Here is a 15,070-nt window from a genome sequence, read left to right on the forward strand (position 1 = left end):
GACTTGTAAACAGGAGCCGAGGGAGGGAGCTGGAATGAACGAAGCAGCCAACGCCCCAGCCAGCTCCCCTCCCCAGCAGGGAGCGGGGAGCATGAGGGAGGCGCCGGGAGAGGGGAGCACCAGTCTCCTCTCCCCTTTTTTGGACTCTGCCTTTCTCCCACACTTTCCAGATTCCTCTGCTTTCCCCCCAGTTCCCCGGGGAAGGGGAGACCAGCCTGGGCTTCCCTCTCCGTCCTCTGCTCACACTTCCCAAGTCCAGTTTAAGGGGATCAGACTGAGCGGGGAAGGAAGGGCCTAGGCTGCCCAGAGCCTGAGTCACCACATAGTTGAGGTTCCTGTCACTCGAAGTCCCGCCTCTGCTACACCCTGTGCCCTCTGCCCGCCGCCCCAGGGACTTGGATTGCTAGGGCTGACCCTGCCCTAGGACCTGCTCCACTTCCACGAGCCTTACTCAGGTCGGGGCTGTCCTTCTCGGGCTGATACCACCCTCTTCCTGGCTTCCAAAACCTAGTGTGCTTTGTCCACCACTTTTGGGAGAAGCACCCTTCTGCTCTTTTTTTGGGAGCAAAAGTGACTCAGTTGAGCGGCTGCAAGAACTGTGGAAAGAGAAGCATGCACCCCTGATAAGTCACTTCCCTCTCTGGACTCCAGTTTCCTCTTAGGTGAAAGAAAGGGACTACGTGCTGTGGTCTCCCAGAGGTACATTCTGTAAGACTGAGTCAAAGAGATGGAGAGTTGCTATTGAACACAGTGGGATAAAAGGGGTGTGTTTGCTAACCCCTGTCCTAACAGTAGAAGTGGGCGGGGCATGGCCACAGGCAAGGCCACCGTAGGGCAGCCAACACCCCAGGCAACTCGGTGACTCAGGTCCCCGCACAGAGGCCGACAGGCAGGAAGGCACCCCGCGGCTCCCCTGTGAGTCAGGGAAATGCAGGTCTCCGTGGAGAATGACCAGCCAAGGTCCCGCTATAACCAACTCTCCCTTACAACTTAGAAAGCTTCCAATTCCAGTGTGGGCCCCCGCGTCCCTTTGATGAGTGCCCTAACCTCCCCGACCTGGCTCCCACTCCTCCTGCCTGGCCTTGGCAATCCTTCTGCCTTCCACTCCATAGCCCTCCCTACCCTCCAATGGCTCCCCTGACCTGCCATGTCCCCTCGCTTACCCCTTGGCTCTGCCCATCCTCACTATCCACCCCCATCCTGGCAGAGCCAGCCAGATGATTGCAAAAGGGCTGAGCCAGCGGGAGAGGCCCTCACATGACAGCTGTTCCTGCTGCGGAGGGGAGGGGGCAGCTGGAAGTAGAGGGAGGCACATTCCACGGGAGATCTGATCAGAAATAGCCCCAAACACTGAATGACCATCCAGCTCTGGCTCAGCGCAAAGCCTGCCCATTGTATAAAACAAAGTAAGGTCAACAGGCTGTCTTTGGAATCCCGAGGAAATTAGGAAAACAAAAAGGGGTGGTTACAGCAGGGGAGGGGGCTCCAAGAATGAAAAAAATCCAGGAACGTCTAGAGATCCAGGGTCACGAAGGATACCTTTGCCATTGACCCAGCCCTAACTACCCAAGACATTCTCCCTCTTACAAGAGATTCAAGTGAATATAGGGTTACTCTCCAGCAACCTCCATCACCTACCACTCCACCCATCCCTCGGGTGCTGAGGTACTGGGACACCCCAGTCAGTCCACTGGAGTAAAACACAGCCTCCTCTGGGAGCCATGCCAGCCTGATTAGAGCAAACAGACAAGAGCAGGTGGCATAGTTTCTCTAACCTTTCTGGAGCGCCAATATTTTAGCTCCATAGCATTAGGCAAAGAATAAAGACAGTGGATGCCCCAGAATGACATTCTGACATACACAGAACCGATCAAATCACGTGGGGGAAGTGACAGTGTCCCAGAGGTACTGCTGATGGGTGAATCAGGGAAGCCACACTCACCCAGGAAAATCCATTTCATGTTTGGAGGGAAAGTTTGCATTCTGAGGACATGCCATGAAAGGTTGCCATGAAAACCACTGTATCAGTTTCAGAAATGACTGGGTGGAGTCTTCAAAGCACTTCATGCCTCTCTCTTCAACATTCTAGACCCTTCCCCCACCCTTCAAAAGGGGAACTGGCACACGTGGGGCATGTGGGCAGCTGGTGGGATGGGTCCGACCCAGTGTGAGCAGCAGCTGTCCAGCTCCGGCTCCAACCAGGACATGAGGAAAAGATAATCTAGGTCTTTCTTGGAAGAACTTAAAAGGCTTTTGACTTTTTAATAAGTGACTTAAGCAGAAGCACCAACAAAGCTAAAATAAAGAGCTGCTTTGACCAGTATCTACTGGTTTATCTACAAGTTAAACCAAGACTCGACCTCCCATTGACACTCTAGCCTCTGTAAAGATTTTATCTGCAGTCAAAGGCACCTCTTGAGCCCTGGCCCCCTCTCCAGTTTCTCACCCTCTCTTTCTGGAGGCGCTGAGAATCTGTCCAGTAAGCGGATGAAACAGCCTCCTCTTTCCCCCATCCCTTTTCTCCAAGACTCTGCCCTGTCCTCAGCTCTCGACCCACTCGCAGCGCCCTCATCCCTTTCCACCCCGCGACCCCAGCGCCTGTCGGCCTGAGCCGCACCCTGGGCGCGGGGTTTGCCAGCTCCTGCGCGAGCCTCCCCTGCACGTCACGAAAGTGACTCTGCCACGGGAAACCTCCCCACCGCGCAAGCTCTCACTGGCTGCTGGTGGCGAGCCGGGCCGGGCCGGGCCGGGCCGGGAGCGCCCACGCCCCGCGCTGGGAGGGGCGGAGAAAGGGGCGGGGCTGCAGCCAGCAGCGCGGAGGACGAGGGAGGGGGGCGCCCAGCTGGATCCTTTAGGGCGCGAGTCCCCAGCCTGCGGCGGTGAGGTGACTCAGGGCTCCCCGGGGCAGGGTGGGGACCGAACTAGCTACAGATGTATTCCCCCTTACCCCGCCCCACATCTGCCGCTAGAAACTCCTGCGGTTCATCTCTTTCGAGCCCACCCCTGCAGGGTAGAGGCCCTCCCATCTCACCCCGCCTCCCCCTGGGAGGCCAACAGCAAGCCTTCTAGAGGCCACAACCCCCTCCCTTCGGCCTCCCACCCCACCTCTGGCTTGCGGGTCCTGGCCCTCCCCCAAGCGCAGGCCTGGCCTCCGACAACCTGGCCGTACTTCCCGGCACCAAACCGCCCGAGTTAGAGGCGCTGGAGGCAGGACGTGTGGATGAGTCACTCTTCCTGCAGTCTCCGAAGGAGGCTGGGAGGCGGTCCAGGCCCCCCACGCCAGAACTCCGCTGTCCACGTGGGCTGCCAGGCCCGCCGCAGCTCGAGCTGCGGCCCACCGCGCGGAACCGCCGCGGCTTCCCCTGGGCCTCTCAGGCTAACCCTTCAAACCTACCTGCCCGGCTCGATTTCTCCTGCCTGTCTCCAAGGTCCTGGGAAGATTAAGGGTACCCAGGAAGGTCGGGAAGATTACACAAGACAAGGAGCAGGAGGTGTGGAGGGAAATGGAATCCGGGAGGGGTCTGACAGGTTCTGTGAGGCCCCAGCAACCAGCCTAGGGCACATCCTGGCCAGCACCTAGCACTCTTAGATCCTATCCTAGAGGAGCCCAGAATATTCAGAAGCAAGACAGGTAGGTAGCAGGTTTGGATCCAACTCAAGACAGAGCTACCAGGGAGCAAAGTCTGAGCAAGAATCAACCCATCCCCACCCAACTGGATTCCAAATCACAACGTTCCCAATCATTTATTCACAGAACCCCAACTGCAGTCAAGGTCTTATAAAGCTACCAGCCCATACCCACCAGTACCAGGTACCCACCTGTACCAGGAGAGATCACTGTGTTCCCCTCTCTAGCCAAGAATCCCCTTCTTTGTGCCTGGACTAACAGGAATGGAAAAAATAACCAGTTACCTATAACCTGGAGACCAGACTCAAGACTTTCTGCATATGCCTCAAAATGTGAACCAAACCAGGTTTCCAACTTCACCTGAGCTGTTAAATTTACAGGGAGATCCATAAGGCTTTTTACAAGACAGAAAAGACCATCAGAGAAGGGCAAGTTATCTCTGAAAAGGGTGTAATAAAAATTAAGCTCAAAGGAAAAAAAAAAAAACAACCAGCACTGGTCTGAGCAGGGTTGTTAAATGGCATTTATGACTGCTCTACATTCCAGGAAGCAGCAGGGTGTGTTTATGCTACAGGATCCAGGGACACCCACTGGGTTCAAAATTCTGCCTCCACGACCTAAAACATGTGATCACAGGCAAGTTACTTAAATCTTGGAACCCCACTTCCTTGTGAGAAAGTAGGGATACCCCAGAGACGATCCGCTGCCAAGTTGGGCCCATAGGCCAGTTATCTGTTCCAAGGAGTCTGTGCCTTGTCTTGTTGGTCTGAAGTGTTAAAACTCTGATCCTTGGGAATGGCTGCTGGGAGTCATGTTAAGTGGCTGTGCGTGCTGCGCTCTCACCCCACCAGCAGGTACTCTCCCCCGTCACAGGGGAGGGTCTGGAATTAGGTAGTTACAAAGCCCCGTGTCACCACCTCCTAACTACATCCAATCTTTCCCAGCTAGGCTAGAAGATGGTCATCATGGAAGAAGCAACGCAGTAGAACAAAAACTGAGGAGCGGCCTCTCTGCTCTTCTGAAGACTTCTCTCCTGCGCAGGGAGGTCCTGCAGGCACAGACAGAACCCTGCTCCAACACATCTACTCCCCTCTGAAGAAGCCATCACCCACAAAGGAGGCAGCACAGGGAAGGGTTCAATGTTCAGTTTCCTTTAATGACCCCCATTCTCCCCGAAGGGCAGGTGCAGGCAGCTGGGCGATGGCAAGAGGTATTCACTTGAAGATCTTGCCCTGATTGAAGGCTTTGCCCACATGCTGGAAGGCCCCTTCCCAGCAGAAGTATTCTCGAACCAGCGTCTGGGTCTCCTCGCTGCCGGGATCCAGTTTCCGCCATGTGTATGACTCGTAGTCCACCTGCCAATCTGGACTCAGCTGGGGAGAAAAAGTCAGGTAAGAAGCATGTGGTCAGGTTATCAGACACTGTCCCATACCTGTTACTTCCAGCTCAGACACCCATCATCAGAGCCCGGGACGCCTGTGAACATGACTGCTCTTTCATGGACACATTCCTTGAACTCTCCAGGGCGCCCTCTGACTCAGGAATATGAGTGCATTTCCCAAATCCTTGCCCCACCTTCCCTGCACCTTCCTCACCGGAAAAGCAAGCTCCTGGCCTCGAAAGACCCAGACCCCAGAAATGGAGCTGCTATTGTTGGTTCCAAAGAGAATGACACTGGCAAAGGCATTCTTCCTCAGTTTGTCCAATCGCTGGAACATTCCTAAAGGGGAATAAGAACATTCAGCCTTTGAAATCACATCGCCCACTACCGTGGCCTCCCTTCCTCCCCCCAGAGCCATCTTCTCACCAGTGATGAGGTTGCAACTCATGAAGGTCTGGGTGAGCTCTTCAGGGAAGCGATACTCAGAGTACCACAGGGACCAGCCATCCTTATCAAAGTGATCCCAAAAGTACGGCAGCGCCACGGAGAGCGTATCCTCGTTGGAGTACTTGCGCTTAAATTCATCCAACACAAAGGTACTGCACGGAGGGAATAAAGCAAGAAGTCAAGGTGGGGAAGGTCCTACTGAGGCAACAGATGTCGCCAGGCTGAAAGAAGCTAAGGGCGTTTCACTCCAACATACTGCTTTACAGGAAGTCACTGGACTGGCAGATGCATATCTCCTCAAGGGAGGAGAGCTGAGGGGTAGGAGAGGGGGCCAGGGCAGCTAGGCCCAGGGTATGCAAGGCCCGGGGTGGGTGGGGCCCAGGAGGGCCCCAGGGCCATCTGCCCCAAGAAAGATGTGGGAGTTGCTGCCCCCTGGTGGAGGCTCACAGCGAGAACTCCTCTTTTTTCCTGTCTGGCCCCTCCCAGGGCTCCTCTCCATGAGTCACACTTGGTTCCTGACTCACCCAAGTCGCTGCCCACACCCCCACCCCCATCACACAGGCCTCTTCGGGTTACACACACTATAATATGACAGCAATGTAAGAGATGAATGTTTTCAAAGGGCCGCCATGCCAAATCCTACAACCGTGTCCTTTAGTTACTCTGCCCAGAAACAAGTTCAGGTGCTAAAAACCCCCCAGGTGGTCTCTGAAGCAATCTAGCAAGGGGACAGACACCAAGGATGCCAGGGTCAGAACAGGAGGTGTCTCCCACCATGGTGAGCAGGGCTTCCGTTCTGTCCTTTCCAATCATAAAAACAGATGCTGACTGAAGAAGATCACTTGTGATGCCTTAATATTTTAATGTATTTCCCACTGGTGGTGTTCCAAAGATGTAGCTCTGTGCCTTACACAATTTGTTCATTGCTTGGCTACTGAGAATGTCTTGCAAATGTTTTAATGGCTAAATGATTTTCGACTGCATGAACGTGACATAAATCTCTTAAACACCGTTATTCTTAATGTTTAACTTGTTCAATTATTAGTATAAATAAGTCAACAAACTTCTAGAGTCAGAGACTGTTACCGTCCCTCCTTTTATAAACAAATACGGTTAAGTAGTGTGACTTGCTCACTGTTACAATGTAGCCAAGAACTGTCTTTTAACCAGAGGTCCTAGGGTCTTCCCAAATGCACATCAGAGACCTCATCTGAGGAGCTTTACTGCCTCAACCACCTCAGAAAGTGGAGCTGGGGAGTTTTCTTTCACTTCCTCCTGAACTTTATTATTCATGACCATGTGTCCATTTCTCCTCCTAAACTGAACACAGGCTCTAAACAGCTCCTGAAACAAGTTAGCTGAAAGGCCTTAAAATAACTGAAGTTAACTCTGGACTCATTTGAGTCTTATCTCTTTGAAGACACCCCCTTTAAGAATCCTGGGGTAAAGCATTTGGGCAGCTCAGGAGAGCACCACGGTAATGCCACCAACAGGTATGAACAGACATGCCAAAACAGTAACAAAGAATGCACAGTTCAATAAAGATTTATTAATGTTTACTGCCTGATTTATTTTCTGCCCAGTGTACAGACCCAAAATATGTGAATGTCTCCAGCTATCTGTCACAACAGCATATACAGTTTGGGTTGGTTATCACATACCAAAAATGCTGCTCACTCCTGACCTGATCTTGTGCTCAACGGTTCAGAAACACATCTTTAAAGAGCAGCTGTGTCAGGAACCTCTTGTATGGAACCACTTCATGCTTGGAAGGAAGATATCTCAGCTACAGCCCAAGTTGGTCCCCAAATTGGAAAGCAGCGGTTTCTTACAGCAACTATCCAGTACCATGCTTGTCGCTTATAACCACACATACTTCTTATGCCCACCACCAGTGTGTGCTCCTTCATCCCATATACAAAGCACTACAAAATGGGGAGGTCAAACAATCCTGCATCCCAAAGGCCCAACTAGTGACAAGACAGATGGCTTTGGGAAAGGCAGAGTGAGTGGGCAAGAAAAACAGAAAAGAGAACTAAGTCATGTGACTACAGAAAAGACACTTCTCATATTGCTTGAAACTCGTTAATAAGGTGACTTAGAGCAGTGGCTGAAGAAAGATATGATTCTAAAAATCTCCCCTCTACTGTACTCTTTCTTCCAAGAACCCTACACAGTCATCCACCTCATCTGCCTCTGTCTCCTTGAGGGGTTTAACTCCCTTCGTCTGGGAAACAACCAGACAAGCACTATATAGCCATAGTCATCATTCTTTCTCTTAGTGAGCAATTCTGATACAGGCTGGTGCAGCAAAAAGACAATCAAAGGCTACTGATGCGGTGTCTGCTGCCTCAGCAAAGCCAGCCCAGCAGAGCCGATGCCAGGCGCTCTCTGCATCTTCACCCTTCCTGCACCCCTCGATGTACCAGTTCCCAGCCATCTCAAATCTCGACAAGTGCACCCAAGACCAAAAACAAGTCATGAGCAAGTCACCTCCACACTGAATTCTGGGCCCGTCTGCTTTCTTTGCTAGAAAGAAGTTCTGATATTCTCATATACCAGATGCACTAGAAACTTGCTTTTTGAAAATTCACCCATCTGTTGTTGATAAGCAACTCAATTTTGTATGAACAACCTAAAATCCCAAGCCCTCCAACATCCATACCTCTTGGGCAGATGGGCAAAGGGATCCTTGGCCTTCGGCTCGGCAGCCAGCGCCTGCTCACATTCATCCAGCTCCTCCTCAGGAGCGGGGGCAGCCGCCTTCTTCTCCTCTTTGCCCTCCTTCCGCTCTGCCTGGGGCTTCAGCTTCTCTTCTCGAGAACCTTTCTCCTTCCGTGGGGTGTCCTTTTTAGGCTGGCTCTCTGCAAACTTTTTAGCTGGTGCAAAAGAGAGGGAGAAAAGTCAGTGTCTGGCCTCTTTCCACATCCCTCCCAAACCAGGTACAAGCATAGTAAAGGGAGGAAAACTGCTAGGGGGCCAAGTAAGGGATCCAGATGCTACAGTGCCTGCCGCCAGTTCACTGTACATCCCTGACCAAGACTGCAACCCTCAGCAACTAATACATGCACACCAGGACTCTACGTGTTAACACAAAAGAGTGCCAGCATATGGGTATGTAAGAATTAACAATGTGTAAGAGTGTCACACAAGATTAGCTACTACACACGATGCCCTATGTTCTGTGCGTCCAATAACCCAAAACCCAGACAGGAAATCAAGGGGTTAAGACTGAGCAAACCAGTCCCCTGATCCTGCCCGTATGTCCCCGGACCTCAGACTTACCATCAAACTGGGCCATTTTCTCACAGAGTTTCACCTCTCCCAAGACAGCCCGGAACTGGGGCTGGTTAATGCAGGTGAGGAACCAGCGGTTGGTATTAGGGAAGGCCTGGCGGAAAGAAGGCTCCAGAACCTGTCAGGATGCGAGAATGGACATGAAGTCAGTGGAAGGAAACATCCTGATGTGTCTGAGCCAGAGCCAGAGCCCCATGCTTCTGTCTACACTGAAGCTCCAGCTCCTTTTCAGCCCCCAGACACCAGCTTTCCCAGGAGGGCTATGCCCATCTACCTTACTGGTCTCTCTCTAGCAGCCCCATCCAGTTTAACGGATGCTGGTCCCACCGTCCATTCACTATGCATGGACTTGGCAGGAATACTGAAATCATCCCTTACTCCTTTTACAAAGCCACTTCATACCTACAATTTCATGCGTCAGTAAAACTGAAAAGGCTGGGACCAACAGAGGGCTACCAACTCCCTCTGCCAAATAAATAACAAAAACTACCTACATGAACTGCGTGATACATGAGAAATACACGTATCATCAACGTTCAGAAAGTAAATGTTTGACGGCAAAAAAAATGTTTTATTTCAGAACGACAGTCCTTAAACTCAGCTTCATGAAAAATTCATTTACCGTTGTTTCCATTTACCAAGATCAGAGGGAAAACAATGCAATCAGGGCCACGCCACCACCACCTCTGTAGGGCTGGTTCTCAAATCCTGCCCCACGACTCTCAAGCTACATGTCCTTGGCGGGCTACATTTCTCTCGCCCACACAACATACAAAGACTCACTAAGATGGTCCCCGTTAGGCCCTGGCACAGGCTCTGACAAGAGTAGGTGCTTGTTTCTTTGCAGTTATCACATTACTCTTCTGGACCAGCATCGGTTCAAGGACTGCTGTTTAGAACCAGCAATGTGCCATCTTCTTTAAACCAGTAACCTCAATGGTGATTATTACTACCTTAGTTTTACAGATTCCATGCGGAGAAAAAGACTAATGGAATTCACACACACAGCCCCCTCCAACACCCACCTCCCTCAACAGCCAATGAGTACTGAAGCCAAGAACTATTCCAAGTTCTGCCTCCAAAGATCCTAATGCTGAAGCCCCAACCCCAACTCTGTCTTCACAACTAAACACAAACAGGCTGCCCTAGAAACATGGGAACAAACTACACATAACAGCTGCCAAACGGAAATTACGGGCGACAGAAGAATACCGAACTTCTCAGGAGGGGAAGCAGTTGTGATGTAAGAAGATGGGGTTGGGGGTCCATGTTAAAAGAGAACCAGGCATGACTTTCTCGACATAACAGAAGTCATTTTTGGCCTAAGCCATTCTGTGACCTGAACCTGGCTATAATACTTGTCTTTGAACAGGTCATAGTAATGAATGATCTTAAGGCCTTCCCTGGTGGCTTAAATGGTAAAGAATTCGCCTGCAATGCAGGAGCCACACGAGACGAGGGTTCAATCCCTGGGTCGGGAAGATATCCTGGAGAAGGGAATGGCAACCCTCTCCAGTATTCTTGCCTGGAGAATCCCATGGACAAAGGAGCCTGGTGGGCTACAGTCCCTGGGGTCACAAAAGTCAGATACAACTTAGCGATTAAACCATCAACCATCAAAGGAATAAAAGATCACAGGAACAAAAAACTACAGAAAGAAAATTAACAACAGCAAAAATATTATATCAGTAGTAAAGACTCCCAATCTTGTTTCAGTGATAAGATTAGCCTAAAGCCCTCAACTACCGGATCAACTGGAACCAAAGGGGCAATGATGATGGCACTTTCTGACCCTCATGACTTCAACTAAGGTTCAAACCATTAGCCACCCAGGCCCCTTCATGAGAATGCGTGTGCGTGCATGCTCAGTCACATTTGAGTCTTATGACCCTATGGACTATAGCCCGTCAGGTTCCTCTGTCCATGGGATTTCCCAGGCAGGAATATTGGGGGTTTCCATTTCCTTCACCTTAGCTTGAAACTTCCAATTTTGCTGTTAGGATAGATGCTTGCTGTTTTCCTTACCTGCTACAAGCGATAATAATAAATCCTTCTTTATCCTGATCTCTGGCCTGGTAGTTTTTTGGCTCAACGCCCCTCAAGAGGCAAGCCCGGTTTCCCAGTAACAGCGGTCCTCAATTAAGACTAGCTGATGGGGCTGCCCTGGTGGCTCAGTGGTAAAGAATCCACCTGCCAATGCAGGACACAAGAGTTCAAGCCCTGATCCACGAAGATCCCACATGCCACGGAACAACTATACCCTTGTGCTACAACTATTCTAGAGCCTGGAAGCTACAACTACTGAAGCCCACACCCTAGAGCCTGCGTGCCGCAACAAGAGAAGTCGCTGCTATGAGAGGCTTGCACACCATGACGCAGAGGATCCCCCACTCATCGCAGCTAGAGAAAAGCCCAGGAGGCAATGAAGACCCAGTACAGCTATTAAAAAAAGATCCTGCATGCCCAGCTAACACGTAGCACAATTAGATAAATAAACAAATACTTAAAAAAAGGACTAGCTGTTACCTCAGACCCTCTCACATCAGCAAAATACAGGCAACCTGGCAGACTTGTCACTTTGTTTCTAACCCTCACCTACCCACTCCCGACCCAGATTCTTTATAAATTTCACCTGTTTGTAAAGCCACAACAGGGTGCAGACAACTGTGATGTCAGCCAGCGTCACGCGTTCGCCCACCAGAAAAGTTCTCGTCTTCAAGTGAGCATCCAGCAGCCCCAGAATTCGCCTCACCTCCTCCTTTGCATTCTCTGTGGCCTATTGATTTAAAATGATCAGACTCAGCAGTGGGTAGCAAGCCCTGTCCCTGCCCTTCTCCCCCAATAACAGAACCAAAATAGCTATTCCACTGAGTCCTGGCTCGCTGCACATGTATCACAAATGAAGCTCTCAATGTTAAATTTCTTCAGGGTGCAGTCTGGCTTCATTGCAAACTGTACTAATCATAGTCATACGTCTTTGAATTTTAGAAGTCACCTTAGAGGTCATCTGGTCTAACTATACTCCCTTACCATCTGAAACAATCTTTTTACAGCAGAAATCTCTGGTCTGTCCACTCAGACCTCCCACCTCCACTGGGTCTGTTAGACAAAGAGTCCAGCTACCATCAACGGCCCAGCGCTCCCCAGCACTCCCAGCTTACATCCCAAAGATTAGGTTTTAACTATTTAGGTGTTCTTGGCATCGCCCTTCCTATTCCTTCCTCCCAGATGCTCAGGAAGCTGATGCCACCCCAGCCCGTGGTCTCCCCCAAGCTCCAAGGCTCACCTGCTTGTTGTGGTGCATGATGCCTAAGGTAGGGAACACCCAGGTGCTGGCCGGTGGCACTATGTCGCTATCAGCAAAGCTCACCCACTGCACCACCTGTGCTGCTGCCTCGGGAGTACTTCCCCGCAACTCCTCGTTGCTCACTGCAGAGGCAGGACATGAAGGTCAGAACTCTGGGGTTATGCCAAGACCAGTCCAGGTGCCTGGAAATTCCTCTTTTTGTCCACTCCAGCTCCCCCACCCTCCCCCACGCCTCACCACCTCCAGATCCTCCCACTCCCACAGCCACTGCAGATTACCATAGTAGGCAATGGCATTGCTCTCGAACACACAGAATCCATCGTCACCCTCAAAGGCTGGAACCTGGTGACAAAATAGTCAAAAGTAAAATACACAGCAGTTTCTCACTAGTCAAGTCCAGGAGGCAACTGTTTTGAATAGAAGTTTTTATATAAGGCTAATATCCCTTGCTAACCGAACTCTTTAGTATCTAAAACTCAAGAACCAAAACTACATGACTAACTTGCTACCCCCTACAATGTGAACTCACATAAGAAACCCCCCAAATTTAGATATTATTAGATATTTGTACATAATTCCTCAATCAGATAAGCAAAAGGCAAGAAACCAAGTCCTCTACTGCTGTCTATATTATCCAGAGCATTACCACGTACTACTCCACTGGACTTGACTTAGCATGGTTATTTATCTACCTCCGTAAGCCTCTTGGGGCAAGAATTTCACTCACAGCAGATATCTGACCTATTGACATTTGCACTGAAATCAGTCAAAATCCATTCAGTCTGCCTCGAAGCTTGTCTTTTACAGGAAATCACTGAGGAATTCTGTACTATTTTTTACTACAAATAAATCACCATTATCTCAAAATAAAAAGTTTTTTTTTTAAGTCTCTGAAGTGTAGGGAAAAAAAATAACATGAAAAGATCCCGTTTAAAGATGGAAGCCATTTTCAGAGTGATGGTTTCTCCGTTTTCCTTGGGTTCTCAGGACCAAAGGCCCCTCTTCCACTTCCCTACTCACCTTGCCAGCAGGAAATTTACGGAGAAATTCGGGGGTGCGGTTGGTTTGGCCAAAATGGAAGTGGGGTGGTGCGGAGAGCACGCGGACCTGAGCCCCGCTGTACTGAGCGGCAATGAGGGCCTTGAAGGCCCTCCAGTTTTCAGGATATGTGTACAGGGTCTGTGGGGAAAAGATGGGGAATAACACATTAATGACTAGAAGGGTCCCAGTCCTAAATGTTTCCAGGGAATGACTTCCCTGAGTAACCCCGATCCGTTTCACCTCACTCCCTCTGGTGAACCAAGTTAGTTCTTCCGTGGCTGCTGTCAAGTGTAACCAGAGTCCCCTGAAATACCGAGGACAGAACTACACACCGACTGCTAAATAAAGCTTGTTGACAGATTTGACCTTCTCTAAGGACGTCTCTAGAAGCATTCTCTTCCCCTCAAATATATTTCCAAGAAATACAGAACTTCTAAGTCCCTCAGACTCCATCTGCCGACAAATACACAGCCCTCCCTTCCCAGAGCCCTTGTTCATTCATTCATTCATGGTTCCCGAGTGCCTCACTACTCTACTGCTGAGCCGCTCACCCTTCAGAAGTATTACCCTTGTTTCCAAGACACACACATCGACCAAGACATTTCGGAGCCCCCTCCAAATAGCCACGGGAACCGAATGGCATCTTAAATCAACTCGGTCTCCCTAAAACCCTTTCATTTCTTGTCACGCATTCCATCTCTTCGGTCCTGTCCCGCAGTGAGTTCTCCGGGTTGCCTTCTCCTCTTCTATTAACCTGGCCAGAGAGGTCCAATTGGCCTGACTTCCCTGTCCGGAGACTCTTCTCGCTCCCAAACCTCCCCGCCGGACCACCCTTAACCGTGGCCAGCCGTACCTGCCCATAAAGACCCTCCTCTTCGCCCTGTCCCTCCTGTTGCCCCACAAAACGGTCGCAAAAGTTTTGCCAACCTGCCCGGATCCCACGTCTCGAGGCGGCAATGAACCCGAACTGCTTTATCAAGCTCCAGACTGCCAGAATCTGGCATCCGTTTTCTCCTTTACCCCAGACCCTTTCACCTCTTCGGCCTCCCAGAGCCCTAGCCTCAGTTCCCCTCTGGGGCCTGGAGGCCCTACTCTCGAACAGTACGATCTCTAAACCCCGGATCAGTTCCCGACTCAGCTGCAGAACCCCTCTGACGCCGGCTGAGCCCGCTCGGGCAGAGGATGGCGTCGGATAGGATGAGCTGGATCGCCGGAGCCGGCAAACTTACCCCAGCCGCCATGGTGATTCCGCAGAGAAAGGGGGTGGGGCCCTCCGCGCTGCCGCAAAGTAAGCCGTCAGGGAGAGAAGGGAGGAGGGAAGGGGAGAGCCGTGGAGAAACAGCAGCCGGAAAGCGAGGACGGCATAGAAGGCTTACGCACGACAGTTCGGTATCCCGCAGCAGCTGAACGGAAAAAGAAGTGGGTGGGGCCTGCTGGCCAGCGCGGAAAAAACTCGCGCCGGCGCAGTGGGGGATGACCAATCCGAGTCAGGACGCGGAGGTAGACCGCGCGGAGACGCTGAGTCCTGGCTGGAAAGCCGCCCCTTGCTGCTACGTGGCAGAGCTGCCAGCTCGGCATCTCGCGGGGCACCAGAGGCGTTTCCCTCCGGGTCGCCTGCCCCATGGTGATTTGGTAGAGGTCGTGCCAGACCCACATCTTGGTCGTGTGACGATCATTGGGGTGGCAACTGCGTGGAGATGAAGGAGTCCCACGCTCCTTTTGTTCCAGCTTTCTAGAGGAGAGATTGTACATCTAACCCAAGCCCAGGTCTGAAACCCTCCGTAAAAGTGAGGCTTTTTTCATTAAACCACTTTGCAGCTCAGAGATGCTGTTAATAAGAGAAGAGGCACTCTTCCGGGATCCGCAACAGAGGAGGGACTGAGGAAGAACACAGCCAAGTCCTGTCACCCTGGAGGGGCTGACAGTTCAAATGAGGGGTTGTCCTTTACCTGTGCTCAGATCTGAACAT

The 15,070-nt window shown here is 51.1% G+C and overlaps 1 protein-coding gene across 1 annotated transcript; it reads right to left on the reverse strand.

Annotated features, from left to right (window-relative positions):
• Positions 1-4,763: 4,763 nt before the first annotated feature.
• Positions 4,764-14,484, reverse strand: EEF1G (eukaryotic translation elongation factor 1 gamma). The gene is made up of 10 exons (XM_019954804.2): positions 14,331-14,484; positions 13,081-13,239; positions 12,339-12,402; positions 12,040-12,182; positions 11,386-11,529; positions 8,742-8,871; positions 8,122-8,335; positions 5,436-5,608; positions 5,224-5,348; positions 4,764-5,001 (listed from the first exon to the last, which is right to left on the reverse strand). The coding sequence occupies exons 1-10, from the start codon at positions 14,340-14,342 to the stop codon at positions 4,843-4,845; spliced, it is 1,323 nt and encodes a 440-aa protein (XP_019810363.1). The 5' UTR covers positions 14,343-14,484; the 3' UTR covers positions 4,764-4,842.
• Between the last annotated feature and the right edge of the window lie 586 nt (positions 14,485-15,070).

The sequence above is a fragment of the Bos indicus genome, chromosome 29 (assembly GCF_029378745.1).
Source record: "Bos indicus isolate NIAB-ARS_2022 breed Sahiwal x Tharparkar chromosome 29, NIAB-ARS_B.indTharparkar_mat_pri_1.0, whole genome shotgun sequence".
NCBI classification, from domain to species: Eukaryota; Metazoa; Chordata; class Mammalia; order Artiodactyla; family Bovidae; genus Bos; species Bos indicus.

Bases quoted from the DNA above. Each gene is read 5' to 3' on its own strand.
- EEF1G (XM_019954804.2), bottom strand. The intron at 8,872-11,385 runs GTGAAATTTATA...GCATCCTGACAG, and splicing joins TGTTGTGGCTTTACAAACAG to GTTCTGGAGCCTTCTTTCCG. The intron at 8,336-8,741 runs GTAAGTCTGAGG...CTTTTGCACCAG, and splicing joins GAAAATGGCCCAGTTTGATG to CTAAAAAGTTTGCAGAGAGC.